General features: G+C 36.9%; 1 protein-coding gene across 1 annotated transcript in view; it reads left to right on the forward strand.

The window, feature by feature from the left end:
• The window catches only part of LOC123240952 (calmodulin-binding transcription activator 1-like), a 1,231,619-nt gene that overhangs the window by 98,950 nt on the left and 1,108,309 nt on the right, over positions 1–24,360 (forward strand). The window contains exon 4 of the mRNA XM_044668663.1: positions 8,875–8,917. Coding sequence (XP_044524598.1) covers positions 8,875–8,917 — 43 coding nt within the window. The remainder of the gene's footprint in view (positions 1–8,874; positions 8,918–24,360) is intronic.

The raw sequence follows: 24,360 nt of genomic DNA on the forward strand, positions 1-24,360 counted from the left end.
TTTTTACCTTTCTGAGATAAATCATTTTCCGATAAATGGTAGGCCAGATCCTTTTACTGATTTTTCACTAATTTAAATTAGGGTTCTTCTAGACTTTTCTTTTTAAACTAAATTAAAGATTAGACAACCTACTATGTAATCAACACTGTAAGAGACATAGGATGCATGAAACCAAAGTCAGCCAACCCTTGACCCTCAAGCAGCTTAGAGTCTTTTAGAGGAGATAAACTCAGGGATCCCAAAGAAATAGGGGCTTAGTGAATAGGATTCACCTGGGAAAAAGCTCTGAATTGACGTTTCTTAGCTAAATTCATTCTGGAACTTTGACTCACAAAATTCAGTGGACATTTTAGTGTAGTCTTATCAAGCAGGTTGTAGAATGTTCCTGGTACCTATAAAATGTACATATCTAGAAAGGTGATTTTTTTAAATTAAAAAATTACTTTATTTCCAGTAAAGTATTTTGTGAGGATCTGTTTAGCAATGTCTTTAGCTGTTGAGAGAACAAATCCTTACTGGTAGGCTGCAGATGGGTTGAAAAGTGTATATATAGTAAGTGCTGTCTATCTTTGGAACAAAGCAGAGTTTAGACTGGTGGAAAATGTGGGCTAGTGCACATTTTAATGGGCTGGTGTGAGTATTTTTAAAAACCTTTTTTGAGTCTGTTTTAAGGTATTTTCTATCTATCTATATTCTTATTGTCCAGAAGAAATTGGTCATTTCCTTCCCTAATTTGTATATTAATTAATAAAATAACTGTGTTTGATGCCCACATCACAGTTAATCTATAAATCAGTTATTCAATCAATGCTTCTTTCTTCTCTACTGTGGACCAATCTTTGTGCCATGTGTTGGGTATAAAAACCTGAAAAGAAATAGTCCTTGCCTGACACAGGCTTACATTCTGTCAGGGGGAGCAGCTGTTTACTTAGAAGTAAGCATAAAATACAGAACATAAGTGCGAAATAATTTCATCTTTGGTGGGGGGGAAGCACAGTTCAGATGCTTCATCTGAAATTAATTTTAGTTTTTTCCCTTCAGTAACAAATAGTTTACTGAAATCAGAAACTTCGCTAGGCTTATATCACTGATTTTTTGCCTCTTGTTATAAATATACTGAAATAGACTAAATAATGTTCCTCCTAAAACGGTGTATGTGTTGCTTTTGATGGGGTATTGATTCCTTCTATGGTGTTCAAAATTGCTTGCATGCCTCCCAGCAATGAATACATATGTGACAGCTCCAATGTGAGATGAGCACTCCAGAGCAATGAAATGCTAGTTTACTTTTCAGTAGCTATGCAAAAAAAAAAAAAGTCATGTTTTTAGAAATGTAGCTTCAAGGCACTAACATACGTGTATCCAATGCATGAAATTCTGCAAGTTATTTTAACAAAATCTAATCTCAGAGTTTGTTCCTTCATTGATTGCTCCAAGCTACCAGATCTCCTTTTAGAGCATTTAGTGAAATATATTTTGACATTTGGATGCATTTAAATGTACAAGTTCATTTGGAAGTAAACTCCAATGTGAAATATTTTTGACAAAAACTATATGAGATGAGACCTAAATTAAGAAAGTTAAAAGGAGGAGAAGGAAAGTGGACCTAATTTCAAGAATGTATTTAGATTCTGCCTTTTCAAAAGTTACATATTTTATATGTGTCTAATAATACTGAACTCTGAAATTCTGAAATATTTGAAATTTGAATATTCTGAAATAGTTGAATTTGGGCTTAATCTTCAGATGACAATTTAAAACTTACTTTTATTAACAAATGTTATTTACTTTATGGTTGATTTACTCATGAAACAAGTAGTTGAAAATTTTAATAGTAAACATTTTATTTTCTATTGTTATTGCTGTTGTCAAGTTTATGTATTTGCAATTTTTGTACACTTAAAAATTTTTATCTTTCCAGTTAGTAATGATAAGAAATTGAAGTTTGTTAATGTGACAGATTAATACATTTATAAAAACTCTCAAAGAAAGTTTAGCCTATTAGAGATTTTTCTTTGTAGATAAATTCTTAAAAGTTTTATTAATGCTGTATAATTCTAAGAGAATTGAAAATTCATTTAACTTGAGAAGTCTTTTTCCTTCATGCATTGAAAGTTGAATATGAGGTTGCTGATCTTAATTGATATAGTTAAAGTTTATTCTTTATCACTTATCACTTTATTGCTGACCTCTAGAATTGTGTTAAATGTTTTAATAATGTGGATTTAATTCATCTACTTCAGACAAAACAGATTTTGGGTGGGGAGATCCTCAATTTTGGAAATTCTATTAGTAGAAGAAAAACCCCACTATGATTTGACCCAATTAGATTTTTGATATATTGGTAGTGTCTGATAGAGCAAACACTGCCATTTACAGAAAGAGGTATGGTGGAAGTGGGGAGAAAGAAGGGTCTGTCTGAAAGATTATCCCTTTTTAATCATTTCAAATTAAAGATGTTTTGGGTGAAAACATGATAGAGCAGGTAGATAATCAAGAATTTCACCACTATCAATTGATTAAAATTAAAATTTATACCTAAAATGACTACACAAAAATAGGCAAATGTACTATATATTTAGTCAGAATGGATTCTTTTCAAGAGACTTGATTTTAATTTTATAAAGATATTAGTTTTACTTACTGTAGCTCCTTTGTTTTGCAGAGATCATGATGCAGACGTCCTTTTGGATTTCTTTTTAATAATGTGTGACCCTTCACCTTTGATCCCTTGACCTGCATTACCTTGGTAACCATTTCATTTTTTAATTTAATTTCATTTTTTAATTTTGGTGTACAAGCTGTAACATTTCATCTCTCTTAAAATGTAACACTCTTTGACTTTTCCCAAATAGAAATGTCCCTTTTGAGCTATAAATTTATAAAATACTGTCTTCATTTTCTGTATTAAAATTCATTTGAGTTTTAAAAATAAAGTATAATCTGTGCTTTCATTTTTTTCAAATTTAAGTTTAACAGAGTGCATGTTCCCTCTAAGAACACTTCCTTTTCTCTCCATGTATTAGAAAACTAAACTAACTCGGTATTCAAAAACAAGCAAACAAACCCCTTCCAACCTCAGATACCTCCTCAAAATGAACTTCTCTGAGGATGGTTAGCTTACTTTTTCTATAATGGAGGCAATAAAAATTTGTTCCTTTAGCTGCCACTTGTTGCATTCTCATGTTACATTTTTTGAGTTTCAAATTTCATTGGGAGCAAACACTTGGGCACTGTGTTCCATTTTAAGGGATATATGATAATAAAATGCTCATACCATTTTTAAAGTTTGTTTTCCTTTCTTCCCCTCCTCCTTTGTGCCCTTCCCCTTTTGTGGCCCCTCCACCCCCTTTTTATTTTTTCTTTATTTGAGTTGTAGATCAAGCCTGGGTAGTACTATGAGATGACTGAGATTTCCCTTCCTTTTGTCACTGATATGGAAGCAGCTGCTTGTGTAAGGTCCCCTGATCAGTCAGTGCTGTCTTTTTAAACAATTAGGAAGCCCAGATACCTTGAGCTGATTAATTCAGGGATTGATTTGTGCTCTCTGATTTTTCATGAACAGTACAAATGCAAAATTTTCTGTTGTATATTCCTTTGAAAACATTCTCATTTTTAGAGTGAGTATGAGAATTAATGGTATTAATTCTGGGAATGAGCTGTAGATATTGGTAGGAATCTGTGTTCTTATAAATGATCATATGAAACTTCTGTTGAGCTTGGCCCAGTGAAGCACAGATTCTTTTTTAAGTGTCTCATTATTTTATTCTCTAACATTTAATGCTGATGTTTTAATTGCACACAGCTGAAGCTGCTAAATGAGCACTGAAATGGATTTAGGTCCTCTCTGAGCTTTGTTGATACCTATAAAAGTTTATATCATTCATTAGAACCACAAATTAAAATTAGAGTTGTAGTGAGCTGTTCATGGGAGATTTGAACTCTGGTGAAGAAGCTCCTCAGAGCACACTAGCTGTTGTTTTTGTCCATGAAGCATGAAGACCTGAGAGGCTGCCTTTTGAGTTCTTAGCTAGTGTTTTGCTCACACAACTGCAGAAATCAGAGCCCAGAATACAGATGACTCTTAGAGCCAGAAAGAGTTGAAATTCATGGGTTAATAGTCAAATGACAAAGGTGTTTACATGCAATCTTAACATGACTTTTTTTCTTTGTTTAAAGCACTTTTCTTCCTTTTTTCCCTTTTCCTTTTTCTGAATCACAGCTTAGGGGTCAGAGGCAAAGCAGAATTATTGAACAGGTCCCAAAGGACATTTCTTTCTCCATACTCCTCACCTTCTAGGTGTTTCCTCCTCCTTCCATGTCCTCCTCTGATTCTACAGCAGAGCTATCATCTTTCCAGCATCAGCAGAAGAAAGGTGGTCAGAGATCAGATGGAAAATTTGATTATAGAATTAAAGGGCCGGAAGGAAGGGACCTTTAATGGTCATCTAGTGCATTCCCCTGCCCTAGATATATACTATACTCATTTCTTCCCAGAAAGATGGACAGTCTGAAAAGCTGCAGGAAAGGAGTTTCACAGTAATGATGTTGACTGAAATAAATCAATTCTCAAACTCTGCTTGTGGCAGAGGGGGGTGGGGGGGGAATGTAGCTTATCCTAGCTCATTACATCTGAGTATTTCTGAGATAAGACCTTAAAATTCCCTTTTTTTTGTATTTTTAAGCAAATGTTGGAAACATTAACAAGATATTATGGAGAATAATTTACATGGCAATATATTATTTGGAAAATTTGATTTTTGAAAGCCAAATTTTCTGTTTAGTAAATTGGTTCTAAGATAATAGCTAGGTATTTCAGAGGAACCAGTGCATGGAAACATTTCTGATTTAATTTCAAGGCACACTTACTTCTCCTGTTTAGTATATTTCAAGAATTATAGTGGGGCATAGCTTATACAGGCATCATTTATTTAAGCACAGCCCTGTTAAAGGGAGCACTGACCTCAAAGTCCCGAGGCTTAAGTTCTCTTTTGGCCTTGCCACTGATTATCTGGGTTACTTTGATCAAGTCATTTAAATGTCTTTAAACTGTCTGCACAAAACCAAACCACTTAGCTGATTCATCTAGTTTTGTTTAAAAATAAAAAAACAACCAAAAAAACAAACCTTTCTGTTTGGTGTAAAAAATAAATCCAAAACTCCAAACCAGTCTATACAGTTGTTTGGCCTAATGTAGGCTAAATAAGAAGCTGATTAAATAGTTCATTGATGAATTTTTAGTTCTTGTTTGACATGTGCTTAGTCCTGTTTTCTTTGCTCTTCTTTCCTGTTAGGACTATGAGAATAAATGAAGCCCTGAAAATACCTTTAAAGAAACCTGCTTTAGGCAATCAAAGTAGGCCTATTATTTCCTTAGCCTTATTATTAGTGACATTTTTCCTTGTATTTGCCCATACCCTGAATTACTGCAAAAACAAAGTCCAAAAGTTGACTTTAAACTGGGATTAATTAGGTGTAATTTAAAGGGGAAAATATACTGCAAAGATTTTGTTAGTAGTGATTTTAAGAATTAAGTAGACATGCTAGTCTAGTTCCTAAAAATTAAGTTATGGGTTGGGGCAGTTAGACAGCCAGATCTAGAGGTCCTCAGTTCAAAACTGGCCTCAGATACTTCCTACCTGTGTGACCCCTGGGCAAGTCGCTTAACCCCCATTGCCTAACCCTTACTGCTCTTTTTCCTTGGAACTGATACTTAGTGTTGATTCTAAGACAGAAGGTAAGGGTTTAAAAAAAGTAAATTTTGAATCTTCCAAAAATTCAGATCCAGCTATGGAAGCCTTTATTGCCAGTTCCTCCTACACTGTCTCTGGAGGGAGAAGAAGGGAGCATATCTTGGAGTCTTCTTGCACTTGCTTGGTCTCCCTAATCCTCCCACAAATCAGTCTTCATTGAGTTAGAATTTAGCTTCTGTTAGAGGGATTTTTAGGTTCCTGTAAAGTCTTATTTTAAATAGTTAACCCTAAATATTCTTCAGAATATTTTCTAGAAAGACAATGTCTTGATCTCAACTATGTGAGTTATTCTTAAACACTGAATTGACATACTTCATTTACACTCCTAGTAAACTCCTAGTAGCCTCTGCATGGCAAGGAATGATGAAGATGAGCACTAGAAAACTTTTTTCCAGTTAAGAGTTCTCTACTATGTAGCCTGGGCTTCTGGTGTTTTTATTTCAGTTGGGTTCCAGACTTTAAGTATCTGAGCTAGATTTTTATTTTGGGAGTACTTATCCTTAATAGAATCTTAGGGCCATAGTTAGTAAATATCAACAAGTATCTACTGTCATGAGGCTGTCATCACCATTTGCCCGAATAGTTCCTGTTACCTCCTTCTTCATCTCTCTGCCTCCAGGATCCAGATAGTTACATTGATACCACATTGATATTCCTGAAGTTCAGATGTGACTATGTCACTTTGCTTTTCAAGCAGCATTAGTGACTTCTTTCAGCCTTTAGGATAAAATACCATTTCATCACCAACAATAACCACTCGATTTATTAAGCATTCTCTTATTTTGTGCCATTCACACAAATGTGTGAGAATATGGTCCTTGCTCTCAAGGAGCTCGTATTCTAAAGGGGAAGACAACCTGCAAACAAGTGTAAACAGTGCCAAGTCAACAAGCATTTATTAAATTCCTGTTGTGTACCAGGCACTGTGTTGAGTATAAATGGGAAATAATTTCAGAAGGAAGCCACTAGCAGTTGGTGGGGAGAGGGGTCTAAGAAGTCTTTTGCAGAAGGTGGGATTTGAACCAAGACTTGAAGGGAGCCAGCCAGGAAGTAAATGTGAAGAGGAAAAATATTCTGGCCATGGGGGACAGCTCAGTAAAAATGTCTGACATTGAGAGATGGAACATTTTAATGTTTTGTTGGAGGAACAAGAGAAAGGCAGGTGTCACTGAGTAGTTGACAACTGGAGATTAGGAAGGTAGGAGGGACCAGGTTATGAGAGTCAAAGTAAAAAAGAGCCAATGAAATTTATTGAGTAGGGGGCTGATGTAGTTGGGTCTGTGCTTGAGGAAGACCACTTTTGACAGCTGATTGGAAGATGGAGTGAGTTGAGAAAGGCTTGAGACTATCCAGAAGACTGTTAGGATGGTCCAGGTATGAGGTGAGGTGGACTCTGTACTTGGCCACTGATTGGCTAGGTGGGTTATATGCAAATGTGAGGGATCAACCCTGAGTCATTTTTCTCTTTGTCATTTAAAACCCTTCACATTCTGGCACTAAGCTCTCATTCTGACATCATGTTGCCTCACTCCTCATGCAATCTGCCTTCTAAGCCAGATAGGCCCACTAGCTGTTGCCCTTCTGTGACATTCCATCACTTTCTTGCTTTTGCCCTATCTCCAACTTGGAATAGGATTCCCATCTGCCTTTAAACTGTAGTCACATGAGGCTTTTCCTGATGCTCCCAATTATTTAGTACTAACCTACTCCCAAATTCCTTTTGTGTACATATTCCTTCCAGGAGAATATCAACTTCTCAAGAACAAGGATTCTTTTGTTTTCGTCTTTTTATTTTGAATGTGAAAAACACGGCCTAGAACATAGTAGGCCCTCAGTAAATGCTTGTTGAATTAATTTTTGGGTTACATTTAGTTTTACTTTTTTCACTCTTTATTGCCCCTTACCCTTTTAACTCCATGATAATATTTAGAAAAAAAGGGAGTAATAATCATTGAATTGTTGAGCCAGAAGGAATCTTAAAGACCATCTAGTTCAGAGCTACTTAACTTGGGGCCCCAAAGGGCTGCTGGATCAATTTTAGGGCAATCCATGAACTTGGATGGGGAAAGAATTTACATCTTTATGTTTCTTAACCATTAACTGAAATTTAGCATTTCCATCAATTATGAATTTAAAAACATAATATTATTCTGAAAAGAGTTAATCAGACTTCCATAGGAGTTAGTGACATAAATGTTAAGAACCCCCAATCTAATCCAATCTTCTCAAAATTTGACAGTCTTTATTCTTAACTGGATAGGGCGAGTGGGCTACCACATGCAGCTCTTCGCTGGGCCACTGTGAAGATGCCATAATAGTTTTTTATATCTGGACTGAAATAAAGAACTTGGAGCATTTTCAGTGACGTCTGGCTTATAGTTGTCAAATCCACTTACTGTAGTGTAATGATTAAAATTGATAAAGGCTGATATTATGAGAGAAAATAATATTTTAATTGCCATGGCCATGTTGATTAAAAAAAAACATATGTAAGACCACATGCCTGGTAAAAGCTATTCAAAAAATGCCGCCAATGCCCATCTTGTCTATGTAGCCAAAGAGATCGTCTCAAGCCCGACCTCCGAATTTAAGCTGCCCTATATGTTGGAGACATCAGAGATATCCCCACATCCAAAACCGGAAACCCATTGGATCACGGGAAATGTAGTCTCAAAGTCCCCCACATGTCCACAGGAAGTTTGTCAAACACTACATATCTTGAGGCTCAATATTTCCAAATAGAACCCCAAGTGATTTTAACTAACACAGTAGACAGTTCCTTATTTGCAAATAACCCATTGATATAGTCACTGCTGCCTCTGTCTTGTCCCCTGAAATCTCCCCTGCAGCCCAGCCCCTTGCTATATGACATGGACATCTTGGAGATTCATATGTGATTTTAATTCAGCAAACATTTATTAAGCATGTATTCTCTGTAAGATATTGGGAGAGACACTGGAAGTACAAGGATGAAAAATGATGAAACTGAGACCCTCAGTGAGATTTCAGTCTAATATGTAGCATTAGAGGTGGAGACAAACAAATTTGATAAAAGCTAGAATGTTGTAAGAGTAGGGACTGGGGATTCCTTCCAGGTAGTTGGGATCAGCCAATAGTAGAGGAAATGGCCCCAGAGTTCTGTAACTTTAAAAAAGTGAAGGATTGTAACTGATAGAGATGAGCAAGAAGTATGTCCTGAGAAGGTACCACCATCCCTCTATACAACTAGTTTTGCCACATCTGACTCCTGTCTGACTCTTCACTCTTCAGTCTGCCTCTTCCTTCTTTTCCTCCCACCTCTAATCTGATCAGTTAACCTAGTCTCAGCATTTCTTCTGCTATAGCTTCTCTTTTTCTAAGATCACTTGGCCACCAACCTGGTTCAGGCCCTTACCACTTTTTACCTGGGCTGTTTGAATGATCTTCTGACTCTCTTCTTGTTTTTTGTCCCTTCCTTCTGCGATCCATTTCCTATACTGCTTTCAAAATAGTTTTCAAAAAGCACAGGCCAGCCCATGATGTCAACTGCTCTGAAATACTTAGGGGCTCTCTGTTGCTTTTTGGTTTAAAAAAAAAAAAAAAAAGACTCCTTCACCCTAAAGTCCTTCTCAGCCTGGTTCTAGATACTCTCTCCAGACTTAGTTCCCATTTATTCCACTTCATACATTTTTTTAAACCCTTACCTTTTGCCTTAGAAACAATACCAAATATTGATTCTAAGACAGAAGAGTGGTAGAGGCTAAATATTTGGGATTAAGTGACTTGCCTAGAGTCACACAGCCTAGAAATAGCTAAGCTCAGATTTGAGCCCAGGATCTTCTGTCCCCAGGCCTAGCTCTATCCACTAAGTCACCTCGCTGCCTCTTCTTCACACATTCTTGATACTATCCTAATTGGCCTCTTCTTTGCTTCCCAAATTCAGCTGTCTCTCTCCAACTTTGACCTTTCCTAAGCTGCTCTCTGACTTGTCTCACCTCTGCCTCTTAGAATCCTTACTGGCTAAACTTAGATGCTGTTTCCTCTGGGAAACCTTTCTTAATCCCCTTAAATTATTAGTATGCTCTTGCTGCTCCAGTAATACTGTAGAATTCTCTTCAAGTGCATTTTCCTGGGAGAACATTAGCTTCATGATGGCAGGCCCTATTTTTCATTTTTAATTTGTAACCCCAACACTCATCCTAGTAGGTTAATAAATGTTGATTGAATTTAGCTTTGTGGCTGAATGAGGTAAAGGAGCAAAGGTGAGTGTGGAGAATGACTTGTCCCAAACATAGATTGAAGGAGAGTAAAGTTCTATAAAGGAAGCATTGAAGCCTTATGGAAGATCTAGGAGTCTATGAAAGTTGGTGACATTTGTATATAATATGTTATGATGTATTATGTATATATCTCAATGACAGTGGAGGCACTGAAAGTTTTTGAGGAGAGGAGTGATCTAGCTATATACATTAGAAAAATTGTTGATTATTATGAAGAGTGGTTTGGAGAGGGGAGAACAGAAGCAAGCAGATCAGGTAGAGGGATAAGGCCCAGGTGAGATACTGAAGAAACGGAACTAGGGGAGATGATAATCATGAATGAAGGGGAAGGGGGAAGTGATTTGAGAGATATTGAGAAGGTCTGTTCTTTAGGTGTGGTGGAGAGGGCTCGAGACTAAACAAGTCTATGGTTTTTAAGCTTGGATGACTGGGAGAATGAATGTTGGTGTCCCATCAGTTGAAATGGAAAAGTGAGAGAGAGGAGGGATTGTTTGGGGTCGGAAATGATATACTCCATTTTAATTGCGTTGCTGGATCAGCAGCCAGGTAAAGATATTCTTTTGGCAGTTGGAAATATTCAAATACTTAAGGGGAGTGAATAGATTTGGGAGGCATGTATTTAGAGGTAATAGTTGAACTATGAAAGTGGATGAGATTATGTAGAGGCTGATAGTTGTAGAGCAGGGGTCAGCAACGTATGGCTCTTGAACTACTATTCTGCAGGAGCCATAAAGTCAGTTTTTTTTCAGGCACTGTTACAGGAGCGGCACTGTGAGCACTGTACGGCTCTCATGAAATTACATTTTAAAAAATGTGGCGTTTATGGCGCTCATGGCCAAAAAGGTTGCCGATCCCTGTTGTAGAGGAAAAAAGGCTGATGAAACTGGGTTGAGGAGCACTCACATTTAGGGGGCTAGAGAAGATGATAATAGATAGCATTTATATAGGGTTTTGAGGTTTGCAAAGTACAGAAGTTATTTTGTTTTATTCTTTTAATAGACGCAGGGGTTAAATGACTTGCCTAGTTAGGACAAGCCATTGGAAGGAAGACTTGAACAAAGGTCTAGTTTTAGGCAACCTTGGATCCCCAAGGATCAAAACTTAGTTGTTAGTTTGAATATGTGATTTAAAAAAAATCTTCTTAATAGGTGGAGAGTGACAAATGGCTTGCCTGGGATCATATAGCTAGTAAGGTAGAGTTTGAACTCAGGTTTTCATGATTTTTAAGTCAACACTGTCCACACTGTTCTGTCTGGCTGTTTGGCTGGAAGAGAAAGCTAAGAAAGATTTGGAGTGGCTTTGCAGGTTCAAGGAGGGTCAGGAAAGAGCAGTATGGAAGAGAGTTTGTAGAAGGAGTGGGTGTTCAATGTTGTCAGATGTAGAAAGGTGAAGAAATGTGAGTCCTGAGCAAGGGTTTTGGTTTTAAGAGGTCATTGGTGGCTTTAGAGCAGTTTCATGAAAGGGCTTGGGTCAGAAGCTAGAAAGCTAGTGTTGTCAGGAGGAAGGAAGTGCATTTCATCATGCATCCTCTGGAGTTGTGGTTGTTCATTGTATCAATCACTGTTCCTGGAAAACTCTGGCAGCCATGCCTTTCTTCTCTCCCTTATCTCCAACTGTATTTGTCTTTGCACCCTCTCCTTCCTTTGACATCCTCCCAACCCCCCGTTCTTGAACCATGAACCATGATCATCAGATCCTTACTGCTTTAGTTTCTGAATTGTTCTTTTAACTCTCCTGACCAAAGCTTCTCCCTAGCAAAGTCCTCAAAGGCAGGGGACTGTCTTTGCTTTTATATTTTTATTCCTAGCCCTAAATACTGTCCTGGACCCTTAGGAAACACATAAATGCTTTTTCATTCATTCTGAGGGATTAAATATGATGGAGGATAAGAGTAAAGAATACTTTTCCCAGAAGTTTAGCAGGAAACAGAAGAAATATGAGACTACAACTCTAAAGGTTCACAAGTTCAAGGGAAGACTTTTGTTTTAAAGGAGCAGAGAGACCTAAGCATTATTTCATAAAGAGCAAGCCAGTAGTGAGGGAGATTTAAAGAGGGCCAGACTTTCTTGGGATAGCTGAGATTTGGACAGAGGAGAGTATTGTGGAGCTTGTTGATCTCAGAGGTATAAGAAGAGAAGAGCCAAAGAGCTTGGTGGTATTGACATCAACTGTAGAAGCAGCCTTTGGCTAATTCAGGAATCTGCTAGGTCCCCTGCCTCCAGGATCTAGAACTCAGGCTAGAGTTCCAGGTTAAATAGACTTGTGGATTAGCCTAGAAATTGAATCATCATTTATAGCAGCACTTTTCAGATATATTGGTCTCAGGACCCCTTTATACTCTTTAAAACTATTGAGGCTATTCCCTCTCCCCAAGGACTTATATTTCCATGTATTGTATTTTATTATATATAGTATATACACATATATAATTATAGTTTATTAGTATTATAATATTCCATATGAGTCTTGGAGTGTCCCGTACCATCTTCTGAGAACCACTGGCTTAGAGCATTGCTTTTTAGGGGATGAAGGAGATTTCATTTCTAAACAGCTGACTTTGAAGTGAACTTCTGGAATGAATTCTCTTTCTAAGTTGTCTTTTAAAGCTCTTCATATAACCAGACCCCTCCATTTACTCTGCCACCCAGACCCCTGGCCTCCTTTCTGTTCCTTGAACAAGAAACTCCAGCTGCAGGTATTTCTCCCAACTGACCCTCAGGCACAAAATGCTCTCTCTCCCATCATCTATATCTCTTGGCTTCTTTGACTTCCTCCAGTCTTAGCTCAAATCTCACCTTCCTAGTGTTCTTTTGATTATCTCTTTGATTATCTCCATTTCATCCTTTCTGTAGCTTGTTATTAGCACATTGCTCCCCTCATGAGACTGTGAGCTCCTTGGTAGTAGAAAGAGTAGGGCCTTTTTTTTCTTTAGGTTTTCTTTGTACCTCCAGTACATAGCACTATTCCTGGCACATAGTAGGTGCTTAATAAACATCAAGACTTGACAGCTTGAAATTGGTGGCTGCCAGTAGTATGCTGAAGCCAGTTCTAACCTATTTACACAGGGTTAGAGGGAAGAGAAGCTCACCTGGGTTGAATTCTCTTTGTACTCTTCCCCTTCTCTGTGTTAGGACCTCTGCAGTTCTCCCTGTCTCACCTTCCTTTGAGGTCTTCCTCTCAAGCTTGTTTCTTTCTTGGTCATTTTAGGGAAACATTTCTCTTACAAAAGATTTCATACCAATATGCAAACTAGCAACTAAACTTTGTTCTTTGGAAATATCAAAGAACAAGAAATGCTGGAAAGTATAGAGTTTAATAAATATAGTAGCACATATTTATGTAGTAGTTTTGGAGGCAGGACTCATTAAATCCTGAATTAGATGTTAGATCATACCTCTCACCCCAAAGCTTAAGCATTTAAACAAAGAAAAAAATGTTGAGGGAGAAAAGATCACTGAAATTTGTAAAAGACCATATTTTAATATCACAGAATGCAGTTGGGAAGGCTTTTCATGAAAACTTCGACATGTTTTTCAGGTCCAGACATTGAGTAGAGCCTGCTACACACACATCAGTTCTGAGTGTAACGACTCCTTCTGAGGCCCTTAAGATAGAGGGGAGATAGGTTCAGAAGATAGACATCTTAAAATATCCAAAATGATTTTATGAATGTAAGTATGCATACCGGAGGAAATGATGCAGAGGCGATAAGAGCAGAGCTGTTGCCCAATCAGGATGAACGACCTGTATTGTTTGTTCTTGCTTGTGATTACCATGCTTTCCCTGGGAAGCAGTGTCCACTGTTAGTGTATCCATATTGCATATTTAAGAATCTTAGGATTTAGCCCTGCCTACCAACTTTCCATGGAATTCTTTGACTCTGTTCAGAAATGTACTATGCAGTAATACTTTTAATAAAGCATACATGTTATCCAAAACCATTGTTTGCTTTCATCCATTTGCTGCCTATTCCTCTCTTCCCTCTCCAGTCTTCCTTCTTTCAATTGGTTTCCTCTTGAGCATTAGTACTTTGACAAAGGGGAAGCCATTGAAACTTTTTTATTCAAATGTAAATTTTTTGTTTGTGGATTTATCTAGTTTATCTTTTACTTGTTCTCATCAGCATAGATAACTAAGCACAGGAAATTATATTCATGGATTTATACATATATACATTTATAACATTGAATACAAAATAACAACTATAGCAAGATGGGTGTTTCCTCATTGGCCTTGATACTTTGAGCTTTCCCTAGTAAGCATGTTTTTGGTGGTGGTACTCCATGAGTTATGAGGAAAATATGGAATTGTGGCTACCCATAATCAAATTCTGATACAATTCTCTAGGTGATGTCATAATTGAGAATCAGTGCAATTCACTGGGCATGGATACCATGCCTCTATCTTGTGAACTAATGAAAACTGTTAAATCAAAAGTCAAGGTTATTAACATAATCTAGCTGGTATATCATCAAATGTGTCATTTTGTGTTAGATCGCAAAAACTGACAAAGTATTATTTAAGGAGCACCAGCTAAATACAGTATTGCATTACACTACATCCTGGATTTCCAGATGTTGTCATTTTAGCATTCACAATTAAGATCTGACATATGCATCCCTTGACTTTGAGAGCTTGGTGTATCTTAATACATCTTTAAGGATTAAAGACATGGGACAGAGAAGAAAAACATAAAGCAAAGATTTCCATCCTAAATCTCATCATTTCCTTTCTTAGGAATAATTAAGTGAATTCATCATTAGCAAGAGTCATTCATTCCACCATAAGCAGAAAAGAATTAACAGCCTGGGGTGTTAGCTGGAGAAAATGACCAGGGCTCTTCTCTGTGAGATCCAGTGTGGTTCACTTCTATCTCCCAACTTCTTATCCTTTTAAATGCCTGAGTGCATTTGTCTGCCCATGTGCTATTTTTAGGTATTCAATGCAGATAATCATTTTCAAAAGTGAGGCCCACATACTAGTTTAAAAAATTATGTTTTGGCTTTTTGGATTCTTCCCTCTTATCTTCAAGTAGATATAACCCTCTTGGAGCTAGGTGATTTGTTATTACAAAGTGAAATGTTATAACTTATGGTAATAATGCCTCCTTTTAAGTAGTAGCTCAGTAAGTGTGACCTACCTCAATGTATTTATGTTAAAAGGGCTAGGGTTTTAAAATTGTACTAGAAGAAATGACATTTCATTTTGTTTACTTATTGGGAAGCACAATTATTTTCATCTGAAGGACAGTGACATCATCTGATGACAGAAGATAAGCACACATCGGTTTTTCCTGATAATGTTAAATCAAAGTTCTGGGGGTAAGGATGGAAGAAAAACACACATGAGAAACCTACAAAGGGGAAGTGCCAAATGGAAGGGAATAATGAGAAGTGGAGTCGGTACAGTAGGTAAATGGAAGAAAACCTTTTATCTTCTGGCTTATGGAAGACTTTAACCATTGGTGCTGGGCTCTGACCAACCGATAAGGTAAGTTCTCAGTTAAGCCAGGTTCACTAACCAGTCTCTTAAAATCTCTCCAGAAAATAATGAAATTTGTAGAATAAAGACTTAAAAGTGCTGTTTGGTCCAAAGCTATTGGATATTTGGATATTGGTACATATTGTATTTGGTATATCTGAATGGGACTTAATATATGTACCATTATTGTTTCACTTATATTAGCAGTCTGAAAATGTTATTAGGTTTGAGCATAAACATTGTTCTGGAATTCCAAGGGACTTCCCTCTTTAAATTGTAGGCATTATAAATGGTAGAAATAATAAATGAGGAATAGTGAGTTTCCATGAAAAATACTTGTTATTTTTCCATAAGTAGATAGAAGATCTTCAAAAGGAACTGGTGTAGGGGCAGCTGGGTAGCTCAGTGGAGTGAGAGTCAGGCCTAGAGACAGGAGGTCCTAGGTTCAAACCCGGCCTCAGCCACTTCCCAGCTGTGTGACCCTGGGCAAGTCACTTGACCCCCATTGCCCACCCTTACCAATCTTCCACCTATGAGACAATACACCGAAGTAAAAGGGTTTAAAAAAAAAATTAAAAAAAAAAAAAAAGGAACTGGTGTTATCGAGTTTTAACTTATTATTCAGTTCCAGGGGAAAAAACCCTTTTTACCTCTTTATTCTCCATAGGGTCATGCACTGAACTAAAATCCCTTCAGTTCCTTTTGGAACATGGACTTGCACCTTACCAGGCAAGGATTCAGCCCTTTGAAATCAGCCAGTCAAGGCTGCGTTGCCATCCCATTTCCATTTAAAGAAGGATTTTTACGTATTTTAAAATGAATTTTGGAAGTTTAGAGATTCTAGATAATGACTATTTAGTCTTTCCTGGTCCTTCTAGTTTAATGTTGTCTCCTTCTATGCATTATATTATATTTATTTATCTCTCTTAAGTGCTGGGTCTACACCCAGGTGAATGTCAGTTCCTTGAGGGCAGAGGCTATTTTCATTTTGCTTTTGTATGCCCAGCATCTAACAAAAAAGTGTCATGTGCAAATGTGTTGGAGTACATTGAGAATCTCTTGGTCCAGGAGATCTCATTTCTTTATTATAGGAACCTCAGGATATTCTTGACAAGTCCTCTTGGTCAGTCAGCTGGGCCAACGACTATAAAATGTTCAGGCAACAAAGTAGTCTTAAAAAGAGACCTTTCAAGCATGGCAGTCCTTTCCTCTCATTTATTTTATTTATTTTTATTTTTTTTGCTTGATCAGGGTTGGTCTTTAGCCTAATTAGTGTTTGCGGAAGGATGAGTTCTGTCTTCTGGTTTCACTAATGTAGAAATAGCAAAAATATTGTCATGCCTGTGTGAGTAATGTATAATTGTTTTTGGGAAATGCATCTCTCTTTTGTACTTCTGATCCTTTGTCATCTCCCAGAATGTCTCTAAGGTCCATCCAGTCCTGTAACCAAAGTTTTCATTATTTCTTTGCTCTAAATCCATCCTCGAAGCCCAAGTTTAGTGACCAAAAAAAATTGTTACCTGTGGCACATACCAGTAGCTTAAGGAAGTATGTGCATACATTGGGGAGCTATGGTCTGCATTAGATTGAACAATGTTTAAATTGGTGTTTTGGGGGGCTTTTTTCATACCATGTATTTAAAGAATAATAAAACTAATGAACTGGAAAATGCTTTTTTAGCCAACCATTCCAGGTGAAAAAAGTAAAATATTTTTAAAGGTGAACATGGAAACTTCATTCAGCACACATACAATTTTTATTTTTATAGTGATAATAAGGGCTACTAAGATGAGTTACAAGTGGCCAGGTTTTTCTGCCCTTTGAAGATGATTTTTCTTAAATGTGAATGTAGACATGATTTAAAAAAAGTTTTAAACCCTCTAACACTGTACCCTAGTAAAATTCGTATTAACTTTCAATCCATTTTAGTCTGTCCTCCTCACCCCCCAAAGTGTATACTGTCATCTAGCAGGAACCCATTTAAACAGGTTTGTGATCATTTTCTTGTATTATTTCCATGTAGATGGAGCAATTAGCTGTTCATTTTGGATTAGCTGGTGTTATGAGGAATGCCTGATCTGACTGGAGAACTAAATCAGCTATATGTGCAAGCACCAAAATTTTAATCGCTTCTTAAGAGTTCACTACAGAAAGCCTGTGTTTTAACTCTATTATTTTGCTTAAATGTGATGCTTTGGTTTTTTTTGCACCATTGTATTCATATGAAAGGAAACCCAATAAACAAAATTTAATAATAAAGAGGGCTTACTCATTAGAGAAGTTTTCTTAAGCTCACTTCATTCTAATTAAAATGTTTTCATCTGATGGGAAGCATATGAGTAACACAAACTGGAAATTAAGCAAGAAATTAAAATGACATTAATAGCTTTATTGCAATTTGTTTTGAGAGTTCCCCCCTTTAATGAAGTTAGACTTAGAAAGTCACCCTTTACACATAAATCTTTATGACAAATGGACTGAAAAGCATCCTAGCAGAAGAGCAATTTTATAATTGAGTTGTACATGTGACTCTTAACTGTGGATGTATAATGTTTTACCTTTTTATATTAATAAAAATGATTTGTAATCTTCCTTTGGAATTTGTGGTCTTAAATCATTAGTAAAATGTAAGATCCTTGAGGGGAGAGAGTATATATATGTAAAACCATTGCACTCCTCATTTCCTGGCACATAGTATATATGTTTAATAAATGTTTATTAAATGTGTTAAATTCAAATTTGTATTTAATTTAGCTTGAAAAGGAGTTAGAAGAGTAGTCTAATTTTAACCTGGAGCATATTTCTTAGATATGATTTAATGGTAGGCATTATTATAAACCTCAAAGAGATAAAAAAATGACATTTAACAGTCTTAATTTCTTATTCTTAAAAAAAAAGGTAGAATTAATCTTCTCCTACTTTAACCATTATATCTAGAAGAACATGGACCTGGTGGACCCCTGTTTCTTCTTGATGCCCCAGCATAGAAAAGACCCTTCTGTGAAATGAAATAGTCATGTGGGCTATCTTCTTTTCACTGGTGTGATCTAAGGTGGCCCCCTGCTAATAAAACAGTTGGTTAAATGACCTGTTGTTGTAAAGTCTAGGTGTACCATGCCCTCCATAGGCTTCTACATAGAAAAGGTAAAATTCCTTAACTTTTTTTTTTTTTTTTTTTTTTTGTGGAGAAAGAGCATAAACCCTGTTTTTGTTTATACAGGTGTTAAAATTTTGGTAGCAGAAAACAGATGTGCAGAGAAGGATGGATTACAAGTCAAAAGCTGCTGTCTGATTTCTACAGAGACCTTCACTTGTTTTTTTAATGAAAGTTGTGATTTTCATTTAATAGCTGCAAAACCTTCCATTTGTTGTTCTTATTCCTTAATTGATTAAATAATTTGTGAATAACTCCTAGAGAATTATACTACATGTAATGAGGGATTTTCCTTGAGTGAACCTGTGGTTTTTCCCCTGTATATGTTTAAACACAAAGTCCCAGTTTTCTGTTATTTCTGTTATTATTATTATTTTGGTTTCATTATCTGACGGTACTCTCATTAGAAGTGTCAGCTTTATGAGTATTGGACACATGAATGAAAGTGGTCTTTTTTATGAGTCCATTTGAGTTGTGAGTGGCTTTCTATGTTATTGGGGTAGTGAAGGCCTTTCATAAGCCAGAATAAACAAAATTTTAAAGAATCAATTAGGGGGGCAGCTGGGTAGCTCAGTGGATTGAGAGCCAGGCCTAGAGACGGGAGGTCCTAGGTTCAAATCCGGCCTCAGACACTTCCCAGCTGTGTGACCCTGGGCAAGTCACTTGACCCCCATTGCCTACCTTACCACTCTTCCACCTATAAGTCAATACACAGAAGTTAAGGGTTTAAAATAAAATAAAATAAAAAAAAGAATCAATTGGAAACTGTCACTTCATAATAGGCCTCCCCTCAGTTAAAATCATTCAAAGTCACTGTGCCCCAAATCAAGTTCAGAATCATTTACTGAGTTTTTTGGCCTTCTTCCTTCCTCAACTTCTATGAGGAAGGTGAATAATAACTAAATCTGGCAAACTCTAATTGTATTTACTATAAATAACATGTAGCTTATTAGAATTCTGCATTACATACCAGATGTTGGGATACAGTATGTTCTCTTTTGTAACTTTTTATTAATTGACCCTCCCAGTATTACCTTCACATTTATACTTCTGGAACACAGGAGAGTTGAACCTAGGGAAGTTAATAGTTGAAAAAGTGGGCATTAGACTCAGGAAGAAGCCCACCCTAGTCCATTGTCTTGGCTAATAGGCCATAGCAGGGGGTCTTCTGTAGGCACTGTGCTTTATTATAGCAACATGCACTTAGAAACATTCATCTGAATCAGAGAGCTGATTGCCCGTAATGACTCTCCTGGGACCTTGTATTATAGAAAACAAAACAAAAACTTTAGTCGTTTACTAAATATGCACAGTAAGTAAAACTTTCCAAAATTAATACTGATTGAATCTGTGTCTTTGGTTCCTTTGAACTTAAGAGATTTTTTTCATTTTGATCCTTTGATGATATATTTTTTCCTTTTAACATATCTGTTGGCCAACTCCCCCCTCAACCCTATCCCCTCATAAACCAATAACTAAAAATAATACTGAAAGCAATGTTAAAGCACTTTTTCTAAGTAGGAAAGATAGTGAATAACAGAACTCAGTTTTAAGATACTAAAATTCTGAGAGGGGCAGAGGAGGGAATGAAAGGAGAAAAAGGGTCTAAAGCCAAATTGGGGTATTTGTTCTTATAGTTTACTTTGAGGTTCAAATGTCCCTGACTCTTTCTGCCTCTGGAAATGGGGCAAATTTTCTTCAGTTACAAACAGAAATAGATATGATAGTCTTGACCTATTTTACATTTATTTATTTTAGGCTATTATCACACAATTGTTCACGGTTTCAGCATGAACAGAGAGACCCAGAGCTGGAGTAAGTAGTGAGGGGGTGGCAAATTGGGATTGAAGTTGGCAGGGCTTGTGGAGAGATCTTCACAATCCTGCCAGCTCTGTGTCTGGCTCAAGACAATTCTATTAGTGAATTACTAATATTCAAAAAGCTAAATGGATTTCAACCAAATTTTATTAAGAAAGAAATAGGCCAGAATGACCGTCCCACCCTTTCCTTTCAGATTGATATAAAGAAAATCTCTTGAGCCACCCTCATGTAACAAATTTAAGTCTTAATTAGGTCACCTATGTTTTGTTCTTTCCCACATTTCCCCTCTTCTTTGTTCTTTATATGTGGCACCTCAAGCAGACATGTGATAAAATAGTGAAGAAGTTTGGATAAGCGTTAAAATCCTCAGTGTGTCTCAAATGGCCATCGGGGGATTGAGACAGTGACCTGGAACCTTCTTTTTGGAGTAGGGGTGGTGAGGGACGCCACGGTTTCTCAGGACTTTGGAATTATGAAGTGCAAACTTATTCAGCGTTATGATAGCCCTGTCTCTTGAAGTGACTGATGCTTTATCATGTCTATAAAAAACAGCCATTTCACTGGAGATAAAAGCAGACGTGAGAGAAATGTGAGCCATGTCTCTGGAATAGTTTAGTTTTTAAATTTAATATCAAGTGTCCGGGATTTGTTCACAAAATTCATGTCGAGATCAGAGCCATGCTAGTGAAGATAAGAGGGTTGGGGCAATTATCTAGATAAATCAAGCAAAAAACTGATTTTCAGATTGGTGATATTTCAGGTGAATCTGCTTTTGGTTCAGATTACCTGAATAATTATTTCAGTTCTCCACTGTGTGTCTTGATATATCTAGGAATACCAATGGGATTTCAAAAAACATTTGAAGTGCCTTTTTTGTGTTGTTTTTTTTTTTAAAGCTTTTTTTCAGCAAAAAAAAAAAATTCTCACTGATAGCCCATTGCCTCTGAAGTAAGCTGCTCTTCCCTAGCTCAAGGCAATATTGTATATAGCATTAAGAAAAGGAGTTTGAAGACCAGCAACTCATCAGCACTTTAGTAACTTTACTAAGTTTTCATTTGTGTGTAAAGTCCAGTTCTTTCCTGTACATTACATAAGTTAGTGAAAACCAGAAGAAAAATATAATTCCAAATAATAAGTTTCCTTAATAAGTAGAAATCACCTTCACTTCTGGGCATCAGAAGCCAAATACTAAAAGGAAGATCAGGGCTAAGAAGCAAACCAGTGACTCCCATGTGCCATAGATCAAAACTCTGGAGAACACACTCCCCACTCTCTCACTACTTTAAAAAAAAAAGTTGTTTTTCATTCCAAACATACAATATCACCGAAGAATTTCCCACCCAACAGAACACAAGCAGCATTCTCTGGCACTGCATCTGTATTTCGAACTGCTCTTTTGCCATGTGTGTTTAGGAAGTGTGACGTTGTTGCAGAAAGTACTGAATGGGAGAAAACTCCCAGATCAGCTCCTAGAAGGTTGTGAGCGGTAAGTTATCAATAGCAGCAGTGGACCCAGAGCAATACAATTGATGTTATTCAAGAAAGCAAAAGGTAAAAATTTCATTGAAGTAGAACTCAGAACTCTGTTGTAGTGAATTTAGTTAGTATCAGGAATGGGAGATGACACCAATCATATTGGTTAATCTTCTTTCCCTCTCCCCTCCCATCATACCCCTCAGTGTGCATTATGAATATAAGACTTATGGAGGGGTTCCACTTTAATAAGTGGAAATGACCACTTGGAAATCATGGAAGGGATGACTTTTATAAGTAAAGGAAGAATCAAAATAAGATATTTTCATCTATTGTCTTTCATGCTTATATGTTTGTATGCCTAAACATGTAAAAATACTGCTAATCTAAGCAGACCGTTTAAAAGCTAAAACAGAGTAAAATGCTTTTAAGAATAAACAATATTGTTGGAAACAATTTTTTTTTAAGATACTTAACTATTTCAAATGTACCCATTTCACGTTGGAAGATTTGATTACCGTAGTCATTCTCGTCAGAAACATTGTTTACTTTTGAGATTCCTGGATGAGAAACTTGTATTGAAAGCTATGCCAGTTCTAAAAAAATGATTGTCAAAATTATATATTCAAGACCATGATGCTTTGAAATCTATCTTTGATTCCCTGTTCCAGCAGTTTAAAATGCATGAAATAAGATTTTAAGAGCTATTACATGAATTAGTGCCCTCTGGTGGCACATATATAGCATCAGTAAGGAAGGCACTTTCCCCTATTAGCCTTCAGACAGGTCTTCTAAAGAGTTGCGCTTTTATAAGTGGTTCTTTTTGATAGTCAGCTTTTCTTTTAGGTTGGTTTTGTAAAGTTATATGGCGGTTGGTTTATGCCCATTTGTAATTTTATATGCTTTCACTTGCATAGTGGTCTCATCCTGAAGGCCCTCAAAGTTTTTTATGTCCACTTAACCTACTTCATTAAGGTACAGCCATCTTGGGGCCTACCAGCTAAAAGGCCCCATAGCAGTCTTACATATTGGTTTAGAGTGAAACCTGAAACGAGGTCTTTGATTAGGCTGAGGGAAATTTTGATTGCGAGAATTGATGGGTTAATACGACTGAATGGAAGCCAAGCTGTACCAGAGATAACAGCTGTTGTGGAAGTGGTTAAGATGTGTTTTTAGATGTCCTACTACAACTTCTTCTAACTTCAGAAGTGGTAATGGTGGGGGCAGCTGCGTGGCTCAGTGGATTGAGAGCCAGGCCTAGAGACAGGAGGTCCTAGGTTCAAATCTGACCTCAGACACTTCCCAGCTGTGTCACCCTGGGCAAGTCACTTGACCCCCATTGCCTATCCTTACCAATTAATACCCAGTATTGATTCCAAGACAGAAGGTAAAGGTTTAAAAAAAAAAAGTGGTAATGATTATGTTGTTATCATTTGGATATCTTTTGGATCACTTTGGAGGGCTAATTTGTAGAGCTTCCAAGACCTTCTTAAAAGACCTCACAGGTAAGCCTTTGCTTCCCATCCTTCTTTTCTTGGTAGAGTTAACCACCAGCTTCTCTTTTTCCTCTGTATCTAGCTCATGGCATTGAGAGTTAGAAGGGACTTTAGTAATTACCTAGACCTTATCTTTCAGGTAAGAAAACTGAGGAATCTCATTGACTTGTTCAGTGTCACACAGGTAGAAAGAATTGTTGAATCCAAGTCTAGTCCCCACCCCCATCACAGCTCTTCCTAACAGATTACAGGGAATGCAGATAGATCTTTGAGCCAGAGGTATTAGAAGTCAGAGAATATTCAATCTCTGCTCCAGGTCTGTGTGTGTGTGTGTGTGTGTGTGGGGGGGGTGTTGGTGATGGAAGGATAATGGGGAAATTCTACACATCTACCATTTGCCAAAGCAGCCCATTCCACTTGAGAATTACTCACTTGGGAAGTTTTCTTTATGTCAAGCCTAAAATCTTTTTGATTTCCAGGGATTAGTTCTGACTTTCTACCCCTTTGTCAGAATAATTAAAATCTCTCTTCTATGAAGTAGCCCTAAAGATATTTAAAGCTAGTTCTCTTGTACCTCTTCTCTAAAACTCCAAGTTAAATATTCTCTGTCCCTTTAACAGATTCTCATGTGATATAATTTTGTGGCCCTTCATCATCCTTATCACACTTATAAATGCTCTCCAACTTATTAGTATACTTAAAATGTGGTACCCATATCAGGATATAACACTCTAAGTTTGGTTTGACTTGGAGAGCATGTAGTGATACTATCACCATCCTTCTGCACATTATTTCTTAATGAATCCTAAGGTTGCATTAGCCTTCTTTTGGCTGTTAAATCACACTATTGAAATTGGTGTATGTGTGTATATACACGGATATATAACACACATAAATAATAGCAATAGTTGAAACATGACCAC

Source organism: Gracilinanus agilis, chromosome 3, assembly GCF_016433145.1.
Source record: "Gracilinanus agilis isolate LMUSP501 chromosome 3, AgileGrace, whole genome shotgun sequence".
NCBI lineage: Eukaryota > Metazoa > Chordata > Mammalia > Didelphimorphia > Didelphidae > Gracilinanus > Gracilinanus agilis.